This window comes from Mustela erminea, chromosome 1, assembly GCF_009829155.1.
Source record: "Mustela erminea isolate mMusErm1 chromosome 1, mMusErm1.Pri, whole genome shotgun sequence".
NCBI lineage: Eukaryota > Metazoa > Chordata > Mammalia > Carnivora > Mustelidae > Mustela > Mustela erminea.
In genome coordinates this window covers 152007289-152026486 of record NC_045614.1, presented here as the reverse complement: position 1 = coordinate 152026486, position 19198 = coordinate 152007289, and the positions used below count along the sequence as shown (strand labels likewise).

Genomic DNA, 19198 nt, shown 5'->3' with positions numbered 1-19198 from the left:
CAATACATATGTCATTAGATTACTATCCTGAAAAACTTTTATTTACTTAATTTCCCACTTCTGAGTCAATAACAGTAAAAATACCTCAATACAAAAATAAGCTGAGGCCATGAAGAAACCCAAATGTCAATAATCACATGAAAAGATGCTTGATTTTAATTTTTAAAAAAATTACACTTTAAAAAAAAAGAAAAAATTTCATGTACCAGGCTGATAAAGATTAAGAAGTCTGATAACATCCTGAGTTGGTAAAAATGCGGCATAATGGGTGCATTTACAAAATACTTACTTGGCACCTACTAGATGTTAAGTACTAATTCTAAACACTTATGCGTACTTGGTGCAAGGGACACTATCCCCTGCACTCAAGCAGCTAACACGTTGTTGGTGGGAGGGATATTGGACAGTCTTTTTGGAGGGCAGTCTGACAATGTAACTAAAGAGGAGTAATGGGTCTGGTCTCTTAGAGGACATCATTTTAAATAAGTGCTTTAAAAACAATTATACACATTTTAAAGTCTCTTTCCACTTCAACAAATGTCCTTTCAACTGCTCTCCATTGTCTAAGTGGCAAGCTGATCCCTGGCCTCTGCGTCAGCATCACAATTAATTCCCAATAATGGGAAGACCCTCTCAGCAGCAATTCCTCTGCTGGATATGTATCCTAATAAACTAAGCAGATAAGAACAGTTATACACGTCCTAGAACTGCAACATTATAGATAAAGGCAAAAACCTATAAACAATTAAATGTATAAACATCTTTTGGTACATGTGTATGATGGAATATTACATAGTTCCTAAAACAGAATTTTTTTTTTTAAAGATATTATTTATTTCAATCTCAAGTAGGTGGAGAGGCAGGCAGAGAGAAAGAGAGGAGGAGGAAGCAGGCTCCCCACTGAGCAGAGAGCCCGATGCGGGGCTTGATCCCAGGACCCTGAGATCATGACCTGCGCCGAAGGCAGAGGTTTAACCCACTGAGCCATCCAGGTGCCCCCCTAAAACAGAATTTTAAGGACATTATTAGCCATGGAAAAATGTTCCCATTTTACGAGGCTATGATTAGTATGACTCCCTTTACCTGAAAACTACATACTCATAAGTTATATAAAGCATAAAAAGTATGGCAAGATAAACAACAAATGTAAGAGAGGTTAGCTCTGGTAAGAGTTTGGGGGAAATGTTTTAATTGTTTCATACTTATTCATTACTTGAAAAAACATCTTAAGAACATGCATATTTTATAATTTAAAAAGTTACTGCCATTCTGGAGGGAAAAGAGAGAGAGAGGGAGGGAAGGGAAATAGCATGAGATTCAGTCACAGCTATTTAAACAAGGTAAAAATCTATAAATGAGGTATTTGTGTTTTATAATTAGTAAAAATGAAATCTGCTTTGGAAGCAATAATTTTGTGTAAGATGAGAAATTGAAATCCAAGGTTTCTTGGATTTCAATAATTATAATACCCAGAAATAAAAGCCATGCATTTAGACAACTGTTTACTTTCATCAAATCAACTAGGTTCAAGCAGAAACAGAACTTTTTTGACTCAAAAGGACATATTTAAATTGGTTATAAACATCCAGTATCCCAACATTTCAGGTAGGTTAAGAGAAGTAAACCAAACCAAGTGTAAAGAATTTTTCCCAAGTACCTGGCCTTAATTCATAGCTCCTTGGCAACAGGGGCTTGATACTATCCAGAAGCCAATTCCTGGCAGTTGGTGTATTTATTAAAAACAAAAATTTAAAGACCTGCCTGAATTTGGGTTTTGGCAATTCTCTGCATTAACTAAATGAGATCAATCACCTGGGGAAGTGGCTTGGAAAAAGAGTTAAAAACTTAGCCAAATCTTGGCACAGGCACACTATTTTGGCTCACAATTTTATTTCGATTTTCTGAGTAATTAGAATCTTTCTGTTTTCCATTAGAACTGTCTAGACACCAAAGATTTCTTTCACTCATCATTCTTAAAGGGGTTCCTGTTCCAGTTAGTCACCTTCAATATGTCCAATTAAAATAAAAAATTCAGTGAAATAATTGTGGTTTGTCTACATGATGCCAATGTAAGTTATTTTTTCACAGTACTGACTTTCTGGGACAAAAAATTTTTTTTTGGCCTGAATTAGTTTTTGGAAAAACCTTCACCCAAGCCTATTGTCATATCCTCCTAGAAGAATCAAATTAATAACTTACTCTAAGAAAGTGTACACCTATTTAATGGGTTTATATAATCTCAAATCAGAAATAGTGGTATATCCCATACACACACAGGGTCCCACTTCAAAGGAAAAGCTAACCTTCAGCCCTAAACAGTTAAGAGAATGACCTAGTTTGTGCTGGTGTAGGTGTTCGTCAAAGTCATATCATGCTAGGCTAAAGGGGTTAGGCTCCACTACATGCAAATTATACCTTAATAAAAAGGGGGGGGAGTGACCTACGCAATTTCATACTTACTATCAAGAGACTAATTACAGATTATACAATCCTTTTGCTTTCTTCCCTCAGATATTTACTTGCCTTATTCCCTAGCTTCCTTCTAGTCTCTGGTTGGTCATCACATCAGATGCCTGACCATTCTATATAAGCACTTCTAATTTACTATGATTCTTTACCAGAGCTCTTATCTCTATGTGATGATATATGGCCTATTAATATTTCCTTGCTTAGGTGATGATGATGACTTATTTTCTTTATTCTGATTTCCCCTCCTGCTTCTAAGTGCTTGGTTCTTGTCCTGCTGTTTTAAATGCCATGACTGGTAGCCGACTTGCCCCCTCCCCTGGGTGACAGAGATGTCTTCATGCTAAAGAGCAGACAGGTCACACACATGCACTAAGCTCTAGGACCTGGTCAGTGTAGAAAGAGCTCTTTCAAGGAATACTGCTCCAATGACCATTTGCAAATACATCATCAGCTGGGAGAACCAATCTGCTAACCCTAAATCATGTGTGTGTGTGTGTGTGTGTGTGTGTGTGTGTGTTTCTCCCATGACAGAAAAGGCAAGAGAAATCCAAATCTAGAAGGAAGAATGAAAGCCTCTTGCTTATTTGGCCCCCAGATGTAGGTTTCCCCCAATGGAGGTTTCCCACTACCCAAGCCAAAAGGCCTTTCTAAGTCCTGAGACTGCCAACTTGCGAAAAGATCTTGCTAAATACTTTATTCTCAACATTATTTTATTTTCAACACTAAAAAAGTCCTCATTTCCTCTGTGTCCATTTCCATTCCTTTGATGTGCTTCCAAACTAGGTCCTCCAGAATGAAGGCTTCTCAACCAACCAGGGGAGAGAGTTGCCCTGACTACCCATCCACACATTTATCCAAGGCAGCCACATAGACTCAGGGACAAAAGGACCAACCGTGTTTTAATCACATACCAGACACTAAACCTCTCACTTCTCTCACAAAGGACAAGAGGGGGAACTCACCAGTAATCCCTAGGTGTTGGCGGTGAGTAAAAGCATCTTCCAGGCTGAATGTGAACCAAGAGCTAGATAGAAAATCAGCCAAGACTACAGGAGTGTATACACGAAGGGCCAATCATCTACATTTAAAATGGGAATGGACTAAATCTGTAACGAGATGTCTAATTTCTTCCCCTACCCAAGAAATGAGGCCAGCACCATCTAAAATGCTCTGACCAAGCCTACACACACGCACACACACACACACACACACACTCAGACATTCACTGTTTGGAACCTTCAAATGCCTTAAGTCCTCGTGCGAATATAGTTTTTTTCTTAATTTTTAATTTTTTATGATGTTATGTTAGTCACCATACAGTACACATCATTAGCTTTTGACGCAGTGTTCCAAGATTCATTGTTTGGGTATAATACCCAGTGCTCCATGCAATACGTGCCCTCCTTAATACCCACCACCAGGCTCTTTTAACCTCCCATCCTCTCCCCTCTAAAACCCTCAGTTTGTTTCCCAGAGTCCAGTCTCTCATGGTTTGTCTCCCCTCTGATTTCCCCCAATTCGTTTTTCCTTTCCTTCTCCTAATGTCCTCCATGCTATTCCTTATGCTCCACAAATAAGTGAAAGCATATGATGATTGACTTTCTCTGCTTGACTTATTTCACTCAGCACAATCTCCTCCAGTCCTGTCCATGTTGATGCAAAAGTTGAGTATTCCTCCTTTCTGATGGCTGAGTAATATTCCACTGTGTATAGGGACCACATCTTCTTTATCCATTTGTCTGCTGAAGGGCATCTCAGCTCCTTCTACAGTTTAGCAATTGTGGACATTGCTGCTATGAACACTGGGGTGCATATGGCCCTTCTTTTCACTACATCTGTATCTTTGGGGTGATTATTATCTGTCCTCAGCCCACCCACTCCCAGAATTTAAGTTCCATAAGGACAGGGGCACTTCATTATCTCATCCACTGTTGTATCTCCAGCACCTAGCACACCCTGCCTGAGACAAAAACAAATACTGTTGCATGAAAATGAATACATGAATGAATACATGAATGGCTGGATGGAAGCATATGATACAAATTCATGAGACACATGAAACACAAGTATATTGTGAAAACTACGTCTCCTTCTATCTCCAGCCACCACCTAATTATTCCCTTCCCTACTGATGTCTACTGGTGCCAGGTTGTATATAAACTTCCGGAAAGATTCTAACATAAACAAACATATATGCACAAATGTCCTTTTTTCCTTCACATATAGCTGGAATACTATATCAGTTTGCATGTTGCTTTTTTCCCACTTAATACTGTATCTATCTTAGTTGTCTTTCCATACCTGTATATGTAGTTTTGCCTCAATATTACTTTGTTAACCACACAGTATTACTTTTTATGGATCTACATGTTTATTTATCAATCCCTTAGTAATGGAAAAGCTTTTAATATTACAAATAATAATAAAATCCTTTATTACTACAAGTACTACTATAATGATTATTCATGTCTTTTACACATACTGGTTGTACCAAATGACTGCACCAATTCACCCTTCATAGAGAAATGTATAAAAATTTTTTAAAAAATGTATAAAAATGTCCATTTCTACGTATCCTTACCATTCAGTGTGTTAATCAAATTTTGTCAACTTTTAGGTTAAAAACGGTTCTTGTTTCATTTTGGTTCTAATTTATTATAATGAATAAGGCTGACATGTTTTATTTAAAAATCATCTAAATTTTTCCTGAAAATATACCCACCTTTCTGTTGACTGCTGGTGATTTTTTTTTAACTAGTAGACTCTCTTTAAATATTGAAAAAATAAGTATATTCTTTGTTATGCCTGATGCAAATATTTTTCCCAATTTGACATCTGCCTTTTACTTTTATATATGATTTTCTTTGTGTATTTTTAAAGAATGTAGTGGGGTTGTTTTTTGTTCTTTTTTTTAGAGAGAGAGTGAGAGAGTGGGGAGGACAGGAGCAGAGGGAGAGAGAAAATCCTAAGTAGGCTCCACACCCAGCACAGAGTCGAGGGCAGGGCTCAATTCCACAACCCTGAGACCCTGACCACAACCGACATCAAGAGTCAGATGCTTAACTGACTTAGCCACCCAAATGTCCCAAAAATGTAGTCAATTTTATACTAATTCCTTTTCTGTGTGATTTTTGTGTCATATACAAGAAGGTCTGTAAGTATGTTTAAAAATAAAAATGAAGGTCTGAGTAACTACAAAGTTTATTTATCTTTATTTCCCTCCTTAGAGGTGTATGTTATATACAGACATGTTACATTTTACTTACCTTAAGGGTTTGGTATTTCCAGTTGGCTATACTGTTCTTTAAAAACTTATTTATATACTAAGATTGTATTAAACATCCCCCATGTTTTCTTATAATACATTAATGCCTTCATTTAAAATGTAACATCCTTGACATCTGGAATTTATTTGATGTGAGAAATAAAACATACAATATTTTTCCCTCAGATGGCTCCTTTTTAAAAAGTATGTTTTATTTATTGGGGTACCTAGGTGGCTCAGTCAGTTATGCATCTGCCTCCAGCTCAGGTCACAATACCAGGGTCCTAGGATAAAGCGCCACATGGGCTCCACACTCTGTGGAGAGTCTGCTTCTCCCTCTCCCTGTGCTGCTCCCCCTGCTTGTGCTCACTCTCTGTCAAATAAATGAATGAAATCTTTTTTTTTAAATGAATGAAATCTTTAAAAAATATATCTTATTTATTTGAAAAAGAGAGAGTGAGCATATGTACAAGCACACAGGAAGGGGCAGAGGAAGGGGGCAAGCAGACTCCTGAACATGGGGCTCCATCCCAGGACCCTGAGATCAGGAGGTGAGTTAAAGGCAGAGGCTTAACTGATTGAGCCATCCAGGTTCCCCCCCGCCCCCACTCCCGATAGCTATTTTTAGGATATTATTTATTTGACAGAGAGGGACACAGAGAAAGACTGAACACAAGCAGGGGGAGTGGGAGAGGGAGAAGCAGTCTCCCCACTGACCAGGGTTCCCAATGCAGGGCTCAATCGCAGAACCCTGGGATCATGACCTCAGCTGAAGGCAGATGCTTAACTGACTGAGCCACCTAGCCCCTCAGATGGCTATTTTTAATAAATAATCTGCTCCCTTTCCGCCATGCTGCCCTGTAATGTTACCTTGATCATTTACTTATTTGGGTCAATTTACTACTGATGTTCTATTCTGCTCCATACATCTGCCTATTTATGTGACAGTATCACATGCTTTTATTTTATTCCTGATTAACATTTCCACCAGAGAATAAGCAGAGTCAGAACAGGAGTGTCACGCATTTTTTCTTTCTGTATTACCCTTTTAACTATTTGTTAATAAGTGCTGTAAAAGATTATCAACTGGTTTCACATAAACTACCAATGAGGTCAAGTCACAGGTCAATTCTAGGACAGGTCAATTCATTTTGCAAGGAAAAAAGATTCTACATCTTAAAACTATATTTCTAATTTCAGCCAGTCATCTAGAAAGCAATGTATGTCACTGAAGAGTGGACTAGAACATAAACAGTATTTATCACCTTTATCTGACAAATAAGTCAGGCCCAATAATTCAATGCACTATCTTTATAAGTAAAACACATTAATAACACATAATTTGAAAAACGGCAACATATCCAACTGGAAATGCCAAGATATGTAAAACCGAGTATATCTTCATAACCATAACCGCAGCATCACTACAAATGGGAGATGTGAGAAACAGAAGATAAAAGTTCCTAATATTGGGTGCCTGGGTGGCTCAGTTGGTTAAGGGTCTGCCTTTGGCTCAGGTCATGATTCCAGGTGCTGGGATGGAGCCCTGAGTCAGGCTCCCTGCTCAGAGAGGAGCCTGCTTCTCCTTCTCCCTCTGCCCACTGCACCCACCCCTCACTTGTGCTGTCTTGCTCTCTTTCTCTCAAATGAATAAATGAAATCTTTTTTAAAAAAGTTTCTAATATCTCCTAAGTTTAATGGTTCAAGTGGCCTCTAGAACCTCCCCCTCCATATTTGCTTCTACAAGGGAATTCAAGCAGTCTGTAGTACATAGGTAAGGACAGAAGATCTGAAATGCAAATACCTATGTATCATAGGCATGGAAGAAAAGCTTAGCTGTTTTTGCAGCTGTCAGAACACAGGACTTCTAGGATCCCCCAAATGGACCACCTAACCAGGATCTTTCCAAGAACCAAAGAAAGGCTTTCCATGAACCAAATCAAGAACCTTGAAATGGCCACAAGAAACAAGCTCTTAGCCCTAAGGGTCAATAAATCTGTCCTGTCAGTTTTTCCTACATACTTTCCCTGAAGGATCAAATCTGTTCTCTTGGCTTTGATAAGCATTTTTACATGGAGGACACCTTTTAAAGCAATTAACTAGCTCCTTGTTTCTTTGGTATCTAAAACCATAAATGCCCTGGATTCTTCACTTTGAAAGGAGAAAAAAATTTTCTTTCTTCATCTTCCTGTATGCCAGAATTTAAACAGTGTCTCTTAATTTCTTAAATGAACTCCTTAATTCAAGGTCTGGCATCTGGGATATTATAGTTGTTTTCATTTAGTTCATCAAACCTCAAAGCTAAAAGATCTTAGAAATCATTTAATCCATTCTCACTAGGTTTTCTTTATAGGACCTTTCCTTTCAATATTTTTAAAATGTCTGTCCAAAAACAAGTCTCACCTACAGGTTTGATTCTATCACTTTTACACTGGCTTCTTCATCTTTAGTTAAAACATGTCATTTTGTCCTTTTTCTATTATCTTGCTCAGTAAAGGAAACCTGTAAATAAATTTCTCATTTCTCTTCTACCTGTTTAATTAGAATTTCCCATTTTTTGGACAATATATCTTCTGATTAATACTTGAATTAGTTTACCATATGGCCTCAGACAACTTGGCTCTTCCAATCCTTCAGAGTAATTTTTCCCAAATGCGCCTGGTTTTAAGCTGTAAAGAGGTGGGGGTGGGGCAGGGATGTAGTGTCACTCTAATTCAAAATGCACATTCCTTGGCTCCACTCAACATCCAAAGACTCAAAAACTAGGTGGGAATGCTTATTTTTAACAAATGCCTCAGATGATTCTTATGATCAGTCAAGGCTGGGAAAGATTGCTTCAGGGTCCCTTTTTCTCTTGGTTCAAGTTAAGGAAGTAATGGAGTAAAGTAGACTCTTTCCATTACACTTAATCTCTTTCCAAAAAATTTTAAAAAGAATGGACCGAGTGACCCTTATTTCTTCAGCCTCTTGTTTTTACATGTTACATCTTTTCAGTATTTAGCCTCCATTCAACCCCTACTTCCAGCACCATCACCACAGCCAGTATACCCACCAGATGGCACACAGACACCGTGTGCACGCCTAGTAAAAGAGTGAGTGGATGGGAGCAAATTTTATCTTGTACCAACAGCCGCTGAATGGCTAGAGTAGATCAAGGCAGCTGGGTGCAACCAGAAAGATCAGAATTTATGAGTATTAGAATATCCAAGTGCACTTAATTGGAAATCATCCTCATGAAGAAGCCCACGACCTCTCTAACATGGTAATCTGTTCCTGGCTGTGTTAGTAAATAATTCATTTAAAATTTATAGTGAAGGAGTGCCTGGATGGCTCAGACAGTTAAGTGTCTGCCTTTGGCTCAGGTCATGATCCCAAGGTCCTGGGACTGAGTCCCACATTGGGCTCTCTGATCAGCAGGGAGCCTGCTTCTCCTTCTCCCTTCGCTGCTCCCCCTGCTTGTGTTCTCTCATATGTGGGCTCTCTCTAATAAGTAAATAAACTCTTTAAGAAAAAATTTAGTCAGGAGAAATATTTTTCCAATATTTATAAAAGATGGCAAATGACTTACAGATAGACCTACAATTTAAAAGTTGCATTCTTGGGGCGCCTGGGTGGCTCAGTGGGTTAAGCCGCTGCCTTCGGCTCAGGTCATGATCTCAGGGTCCTGGGATCGAGCCCCGCATCGGGCTCTCTGCTCAGCGGGGAGTCTGCTTCTCCCTCTCTCTGCCTGCCTCTGCCTGCCTCTCTCTCTACCTGCCTCTCTGCCTGCTTGTCATCTCTCTCTGTCAAATAAATAAATAAAAATCTTAAAAAAAAAAAAAAAGAACCAAACTTATTTAAAAAAATAAATAAATAAATAAATAAATAAAAGTTGCATTCTTAAATTTAAAACTTTACGACACTTAAACCCAAAAAGACCAAAAACTACCCATGAATTAGAGTTTCAAAGCACTTCTTTCCCCTAGAAAATTAGAAAGGGGATCACTGAATTCCATAATACCATACTCAAAATTGTAATGATCAATATTCTTATCTCAACAATATGTTCCATTTGAAAGCTATTATTGAAGCTACATCGAAATCATATTTTGAAGAGCAAGAAATCTTAAAGTTAGACATCAACAGCAACAAAAATCTTTGAATTAAAACCTAATCCATTAAGAAGTGGAGATGCAACATGGGGGATTAAGGGGGTAGGATTAAAATGAATGAAACAAGATGGGACTGAGAGGGAGATAAACCATAAATGACTCTTAATCTCACAAAACAAACTGAGGGTTGCTGGGGAGAGGGGGTTTGGGAGAGGGGGGTGGGGTTATGGACATTGGGGAGGGTATGTGCTACGGTGAGTGCTGTTAAGTGTGTAAACCTGGCAATTCACAGACCTGTACCCCTGGGGATAAAAATACATTATATGTTTATAAAAGAACAAAACAAAACAAAACAAAAAAACCTAATCCATTAGAAGATTTTTCAAAAAAAAAAAGATAAGATTTTGCAAACTTTTATACCTAAGTTCCCTGGGTCTACTTGGCACATAGTAAGTAGGTCTCTTCATTTTTGTCAGAGAAATTGCCAAGAGATTGACAAACTTTGTACCATAAGTGAGCAAAGTGCCAAAAACCAAGCTCCTATGGATGGTCTCCAGCTTTAGAGTCAAGATCCAAAAGTTCATTTATAAATTGGTTGCTTGAAACTTGGTAGAAAGAACATTTTGTTATTACATGACAGGATCCTTTAGCAAGAGTTAACTCAATATACTTAAAGCCCAATATTCTCATTATTTTATCTGCTCCTAAACAATGTAAAAGATTTTCTTTTCAGAAAAATATAGACATCAGGCAATCTTCCCTCTGACCTCCACCTAAGAAATGAGAGATTTTTAGGTTGCTGTTGTTTCTAGTTGTACACATATATACATAAGGCAAAGAGAATGTCTACATTAGTCACTCTCTGGGTATTCTAACTTGGAAAACAATGAATAGGCAAAGCTTAGATGCCCACAGACCTCAGTTTTGAGTTCATATATACAATGGGAGAACTATAGGTACCCTACTCTGAAAGTCTTTCAGTGTATTACTCTTAATTTGAAGGGTTAACAGTCTCATATATACAATGGGAGAACTATAGGTACCCTACTCTGAAAGTCTTTCAGTGTATTACTCTTAATTTGAAGGGTTAATAGTAATCCAAGTTTACTATCTTTCTTGTTGCTTTATTGTTGTTGCTGATGCTATTATATACCCAACTGTCATGCCTACATTTATAATGGTGACACATATTTTTGGTAACTACAATCTAGGATGATGTCATAGTTATATATCACACGTGGGGCCATCAACTTTTTTTTAAGGGCTGTTTATTTCATCAAACTTACATATACTTTGATAAAAATTATAAATATTTTTACTTTAGTCAGACCATAGTTTGTAAATCCATTTTTTTTTGAGAAGGTGGGGAGAGAAGGAGAAAATCTTTAGCAAGCTCTGTGCCTGATGCTGGGCTCCATCTCACACAACCCTGAGATCATGATCTGAGCCAAAATCAAGAGTCAGACAGTTAACCAACTGAGCCACCCAGGTACTCCTATAAATCCATTTTAAACTCCATGTAAGTTACTTTACTTACCTTAGAAAGAAAAAAAACCCTTCAACTGCTACCTATTGCTATTCCTTAAAAAAGAAAAATGCATGAAGATCAATTTTAGAATCTTAATGTAATCTTAAGTAAAACAGTGATCTGAAAAGCCTCAAAATCTCTAAATTCTGTCATTATGTGAAGCAAAGAAAATTTTCTGGGAAGCCCCCAGATCCCAGTTAAGAGCAAGAGAAATTTTTGATAATCTCCTTGAATGTTGGTATCTTTTTAGACCAATTAAACATTTAGAAAACCATTTAATATTCGCTCCTTACACAAATTTTGAACTATGGTTTACAGAATTTTTTTGGCTGTCATCTATTCTTACTAATATTACAGTGTAGGGTATCGTGAATTTTTACTATGTGCCTTATACGTGAAAGATCCGGTGCTAGCACTGGTTTTTCAAGATCAAACTAAGAAATGCACAAAGTTGTAATGTTTATAAACGCACACTATTCAACAGCATAGAACTTCTCTTTGTTACTTGTAAAAGGAAAGGTTTTTACTTATTATGAATTCCACGAATTTAAAAACTATTTTTCAAAATTTGACTGCTTTCATTAACATGTGTATTGCCTCCAAGCTCTTCCTTTGCTACTTTTTTCCCGCAAATAAACATTCTTCTCTGTCCATTAGCAATCAACCCAAGTTTACTATCTTTCTTTTAAGAGGTTCATTTCAATTAAACTAAAAATATTTCTCTCCCATTTCTTACTCAAAGATCTTTTTGGAAGAAGTCCTATGCTTCTCACTGAAGATAAAAGGATCTCTCACACTATACGCAAATAATGTTTCATAATGCAATTTCATTTTGAGCCTTAGTATCTATTGTGCAATTACAAACTTTTGCAACCTAAGTATTCCTTATATATTTTATAATGGGTAGGCTTTTTTCCAAGTATTCTGTAGGATTTAATGATCATTTTTTCCATAACTTACATGCACTAAAATTAACTTTCTCACATTTCCATAATTATATTAATTTTTTAAGATTTTTTAAAAAAAGTCTTTCCAAAAGGTATGTTACTCTACTGATTCTCAAATTCTAAGTATAAGAGAAAAAATTTTAAATGACTAAGTTTTATTTATTCCCGGATTAAGTCAGATTTATGACCTCCCCTACCCATTCCAGCTACTGTGAATTTCGAATAAAACAACCTCAATTGTAACAGAAGAAACATCTGTTGCTTTTTTCTTCATCAGGGCTTTCCTAACTGAAAGAAAGGCTCTCTGCCTGACTCCTCCCTCACTCCCCCTCCCCACCCACACTAAGTTCCTTAAAACTCCTTTTTAAGTAAATGTATTATTTAAAATGTTACTGTATCTACTTAAAATGTCATAACATTGTAGAAATATTCACTTCCTTATTAAAATTCAAAGAATGGGTAACTCTTAAATACATCCAAAAACAAGAGCTGTGCCTGCTAGAATATTAATTGTAACTGAAATGCAGACTTTCCAGAGTATATTTGAAGTGATCAACTCATCAAGTTGTCACACATTCCAGGCTCACTCACTATTATTTAGGGTTAAGATTTTCTTCATAGGTTCCAGATTCATATAGGATCTTGCATGGTATATTTTCTTTGCCAATCCAACACTAACATAATGGCAGTCACTACCCCAAGAGGCAGACACCAAATGGTGCCACCCACACTCTCACACTGTGCCTCATAATAAACCATAAAGCAGTGGAATGCACTGGCCCCTTTATGAGCAAACAATGCCCGAGCTTCATTAGAATACAGCTGACATTTTCAAAGCCCAAATACTTTTAAGAAAAATGTACTAGGAAAAAAAGGAATGAAACAGCTATAAAAGCTGAAATATCTTTTTAAGTGTCAGGTTTACTTCAAAGATCCTGAGGAAGCATATTTTGCTGTTGACAATTTGAAAGTTTTCACAAATAAAAAAAATGTATAGTTAAGGGCAAAGCTTATTTTATTAACTACTGGAAAGAAATGAAAGTAAAAACTATCATTTGAATTGCATTCACAAGTAATAACTATGAAGTATCTTCAAAATTATTCATTTCCTCAACTGCTTACCTAGTTCTTGAAAGAGGAAAGCTGAGCTCTAGAATTACTTTCACATTTTAATTGATTTATATAAGTTACTGAGTGATAAAAGTAAGCTTACTCTACCCCTCCCCCCTCGCCCAACCCAACCCCCATACCCTGTAGTTTTCCTTGCTTGTCTGCAATAAGCAAGGACGTCTTGAATTCAGCGCGCTCTTGGCTATTTATCAACTTAATATTGCTGCTGCTGTAAGAATATAAAATAAACACGGTAAAAACTCACCCAGCAGTAAGAAACAAAATGATCTCTCTTACCTGGTCTAAAGAAGCATGCCTCTCACTGCAGTACCAACAACACTCTACAGTCTTTGTTACCATTCAGTGGAAACTTGAGACTGTGTCAGACATAAGTAATCGAGCTCAGAAAAGCTCAATTTAAAATACTTCTCAATAAAACTAAAAAGATGCTCAAGAAAACTGTTTAAGTAACTGGCTTTCAAAAGACATACGAATTCTGTCTAATGCAACAAAGATCATTCAAAAGAAACTAGAAGTGTAAGTCTTAAGAGACAAAGGGGCTTTTTAATGTGTAGAATCTTACTTTCTTATTAAATTAAAGGTTTTAAAAATATGCTTAAGATAAAAGTGGTAAAAAGATAAAATGGCTAACTCCAAATTAACATTCTAAACATCACTTGAATTTTAACTAGCTAAAAAAATAAGATTAAACTTACTCATGAAATCTGCATAATTCGAATTGTACATGTCAGGGTATTTGCTGGCTCCAAAGCAGTCACAAAGCAGGAGACTTAATGCATCTTGAAAGCGGAGCAAAAGCTCCATAAGTTTCAGGGGAAAAAAAAAAAAAAAAAAGGAAAAGAAAAAAATAAAAAAGGGGAGAAACTCTTGAAAAACTGGTCGGGGCTTTTCAACCTGTAGTAACTGTCTAGCTCCTCTGGGAGGGGAAAAAAAAAAAAAAAAAGTCCTGCCCCCTGAGATAGGAGGCTATGTTTCAATGCCAACATGAATGACAGGCCCGTTTCTGATATCAACAAAGAGCAGCTTAGTTGGGCTCAATTTTTTTCACTTTCCCACACGGTTAGAAGTTCTAAGTTTTTCAGGTTAGTATCTTTATATCTAGGGTTAAGTACCTTTCTCCATTTTCTCAAGAGAACCCCATCATGTTGTCCTAGTTTTTTAAATGATTAATTAAAAATACATACCTAATCATCTTACTCAGTTTTTCCTAGGCAGGAAGCTAAACAAAAGATGACCTCTAAAGTTCCTTTCCAAATCTATCTTTTGTAATCTCAGATCACCATATGACTATTAATATTAATAAGCTTTTCCTACATCCTGACATGTGGATACAAGGAAAAACCAAAAGTAGGTAACAAACATAAAAATAAGGTAACTGAGATAAAACTGTCAACTAGCTAGATGTAGAAATCATTTACTAAAGTACATGAGTATGATATACAAATTCAAAACAATAAACACTTTGATCAGTGACATATATTTACTGAATGCCTATTATGAGCCAAGCACTATTTGGGGCTCTGAGGATATAGTAGTGAACACATCAGATAAAAGCCAAAAAAAAATCCTTGTCTTCAGTGAATTAATTCGTTTATATTTCAGTTCCCTGAACGTACAACTCTCCTAGACAGACAGACTTTCCTTTTTTGATTAGTTACCACCTAATCTGAAATAGTCTCCTCTGAAAGTATGTCTTGACAAAAGCTTCAGAAGGGCAAAGATTTTGTGCTTTCTTCAGTGTTGTATCCTCATGTCTAAAACAACGCCTATTAAATATTCAAGTATGTATATGTGAGCAAAACAGATGAGAGCTTTTTCATAGTCAAACTTTCCTTTGCAAACAGACTACGTACTACCTATTTCATTTACATGCATAAGGATTTAATTAACTTGGGTTATAATTATATAATAGCTTAAAATTGAAAAACAACCTATATGACTGTATTTTTCAGATTCTATCTTTTCAGATTCTAAAATCTGTTTTCACTATCAGATGTGACTGTATTTGACTTAAAATTCTATACACTAAGTTTTTGTGGACTATCAGATTTCAAGGCTTTCAAATAAAAAATGAATTTTAGAAATCATACGGCATCCCATCAGTTTTATACATGTAGAAATAACTTTAAATTCCTCTGCTTCTCACCACTCTTGTCACCTTACCATAAATCACACACAGAAAATACGTGCACACCTCTAACCTGTCTCAACAGCCAGAAGTGGCTGCATATGTCACCCAAGGCCAGAATATTCAGAGACTAGATAGATATGGTCACAACTATTCTAGTGTAGCCTTTTCTTTTTTCATTTTTAAAGATTTTATTTTTTTTTTATTTGACAGAGAGAGAGCATGAACACAAGATGGGAGAGGGGCAAAGTCAGGGGGAGAAGCAGGCTCCCCATTCAGCAGGGAGACCAATGTGGGACTCCTCCCACAAGGGATCATGACCTGAGCAGAAGGCAGACAATCAACCACTCAACCAACTGAGCCACCCAGGCGCCCCTCTGGTATAGTCTTAAAACAAAAGGAAAATAAACTTCTCAGTACTCGGATATACTCATATACTTATAAACAGCGGAGTATCAGTCCCTCCCCCTGTCCCACTGCCAGAGCTGGACAATGATTAAAAGTTCAAATATAGGGCGACTGGGTGGCTCAGTGGGTTAAACCTCTGCCTTCGGCTCAGGTCACGATGGCAGGGTCCTGGGATCAATCCCTGCATCTGGCTCTCTGCTAAGCATGGAGCCTGCTTCCCTCTCTCTGCCCGCCTCTCTGCCTACTTGTGATCTCTGTCAAATAAATAAAATCTTTTAAAAAAAAAATTAAAAAAAAATTAAAAAAAAAAAACAAACTTCAAATATAAATTACCTGCAATATTCACATATTCAATATCTGTTCTAAGAAAAAAATGTAACAGCAACCCAAGGTCAGAAAACATGTGATGGCTGAGATCAAGTAATGGGTAAGAAAAGGTGGGACCAAAGCAAGATTTCATCAGGAATGGTTCCTACAGGAGCAATATTTCTTTTCCCTAACCATTACTCATTCTTTCTTCAACAAATACTCATTGAGCACTTACCAGGCACTGAGCTAGGGAGGAAACTGACCTGCTCCACAGACCTCAGTACTGTCTACTCCATAGATCTGACTTTAAGCCTATCCCTATTCTTCCATGTTTCTTTCTCCATGTCTGCCCTCCTTGCCAGTGCCCCTTCTCCAGTCCCAAATTCTTCACTTACACAGCCTTTCTATCTACTTTCAAGCCATTCTGGCCAAGCAGCATAATCCCTAGCTTCTGTGTTCCTTTCCAACTGCATCACACACTTTGAGGAAATTATGAGTGTTCCTACTGGCATAACAAAATACATCTTGTGTATGTCCTCTCAAACAATTTCTCCTTAATCTTACTTGGTTATCTAGAAAACGCCAAAGGGGGCTAGGCATTCATTCCCCCAGGTTTATAAGCTAAATTATTCAGACTGGAGTTTGTGATGGTTATTGGTAACCACATCTTACAGGTACCTTTCTGAATCTACAGGCAGAAATGGTATTATGATAGCATAACCATACTTTTTACTTGCCCATTCTGCTAAAGTCAGTATCTGCCAGATCCATGTTGTGAGGGAATGGAAATTACCCATGCTGGTTTCCTATACTTACTCACATTTTGAAATAAAATGTCTAATCATCCTGATGAAAACTACATCTAAAGCAAAAGGTCCCTGCTACCACTTGCATGGATAAGTGATAATTTCTTAAATATATCATGCAGTAAAAAGTAACCTCACTTTCATTGCTCCTGTTCTTCTTCCCACCTTTAAATACAGAAATTTTTCAAGGATCTATCCTTGATGCTCCTTTATTCAAGACTTACATTTCCTCTTTGAGGGGTATTACCTATTTCCATGGCTTTATCACCACTATATAGGTGACTATGAAAATTTATACTTCTAGCCCTTGTCTTCTCTGTTCTGCACTGCACTCTAATTTACAATTGCCCACTGGACATTTCTGCCTCTAAGTTCCAAAATCTCAAGTCAATTTCTGCAGTACTGAGCTCCATGTCTACCTTCCCAAACCAACTCATCCTCCTATGTTTCCCATTCTTGTTAAAGGCATATTCATCCAGAATAGAAAGTGACTTTCTATTCTCACTGCTTCTTTACCATCCAAATGCCCACATTGTTTCCAGTTTTTTTCCTCCCCTAAAATATGCATCATTACCCTACTATAAAAACAAAATAAGTAAGAAAAACAACTTCTGGAGCACCTGGGTGGCTCAGTCGGTTAAGCATCTGCCTTTGGCTCAGTTTGTGATCCTGGGGTCCTGGGATCAGTCCCGCACTGGGCTCCCTACTCAGTGGGGAGTCTGCTTCTCCCTCTGTCCCTCTCCCTGCTCATGTTCTCTCTCTCAGATAAATAAATAAAATCTTAAAAAAAAAAAAGAAATACAACTTCTGATGATCTCCTGACTACCCTATCAAAAATAGTGGTAGCCTTAAGCCACATATGGCTATTTAAGTTTAAATTGATTCAAGTTAAATGAAACTAAAAACTTGATTTTCCAGTTGTGTTAGACACACGTTAAGTCTGCAACAGCCACATATGGCTAATGGCTTACAGATACAAAACATTTCCATCATCAGAGAAAGTTGTATTAAACATTTCTGGTCTAGGTGGCTCAGCCGCCTGAATGGCTTAGTAGTTAAGCCTCTGCCTTCAGCTCAGGTCGTGATCCCAGGTCCTGGGATGGAGTCCTGCATAGGGCTCCCTGCTCAGTGGGGAGTCTGCTCCTCTCTCACCCTCTGCCCCTCCCTCCTGCTCTCGGTGTTTCTCTTCCTCAAATAAAATCTTTAAAAAAATATATATATATTCTCTGGTCTAGATAATAACAGCAAACTACTTAAAACAGTAGTCTAAATTTTCCTCAATCTGGCCCCTCACCCTCTACCTTAGAAAGTATCAAACCTTATTTTCTACCTACAAGTCAACCGCAACAAAAATCTAAACAGTATGATTTAAAAATGGGCAAAGGACTTGAACAGACATTTGTCCAAAGAAAATATATAAATGGCCAATATGCACAGGAAAGGATTTCAACATCACTAATCTTTAGGGAAATGCAAATTAAAATTATAATGATATCACCTCATAACCATTAAGATGGCTGATACCAAAACAACAGAAAAAAAGTGTTGATGAAAATGTAGAGAAACTGTCATCTTTGTGAACTGTTGATGCAATGTAAAATGGCAGAGGTACTATGGAAATCAGAATGCTGACTCCTCAGAAAATTAAAAACACAACTGCCATATGATTCTGCTGGATAAGCTCCACTTCAAGATAAGTAGCCAAAAGAACTGAAAGCAGGGTCTTATGGGGAGAGATATTTGTCCTTACATATTCATAGCAGCATTATTGGCAACAGCTAAACAGAAGCAACCCATGTGACCACTAACGGTAAATGACAAGCAAAATGTAGTAAATACATACAATGGAATATTACTCAACCTTAAAAAGGAAGAAAATTCTGAGAAATGCTATAATATAGATGAAACTTAAAGACAGTCTGCTACATCACAAAGAGACAAATACTGTATGATTTTACTTATATGACTACTGAGAGTAGCCAAAATCACAGAGACATAAAGAAGAATGGTGGTTGTCAGGGGCTGGGAGGGGAGAATAGGAATTACTATTTAATAGATACAGAGCTCCAGTTTTACAAGATGAAAAATTATAGAGATGGATGGTATGATGATTGTA

The 19198-nt window shown here is 37.2% G+C and overlaps 1 protein-coding gene across 9 annotated transcripts in view; it reads right to left on the bottom strand.

The window, feature by feature from the left end:
* TFDP2 (transcription factor Dp-2) overlaps positions 1–19198 on the bottom strand; it is a 171835-nt gene that overhangs the window by 53305 nt on the left and 99332 nt on the right. For 2 of the 9 annotated variants that reach the window (XM_032346971.1, XM_032346982.1), the window contains exon 1: positions 14127–14355. The exons of 4 other annotated variants lie outside the window; for them this stretch is intronic. In XM_032346971.1, coding sequence (XP_032202862.1) covers positions 14127–14235 — 109 coding nt within the window. In that variant the 5' untranslated portion in view covers positions 14236–14355. Of the gene's footprint in view, positions 1–12891; positions 13042–13707; positions 13809–14126; positions 14356–19198 lie in introns of those variants that run through there. 3 more of the 9 variants (XM_032347013.1, XM_032347030.1, XM_032347022.1) reach the window with 3 other exon arrangements.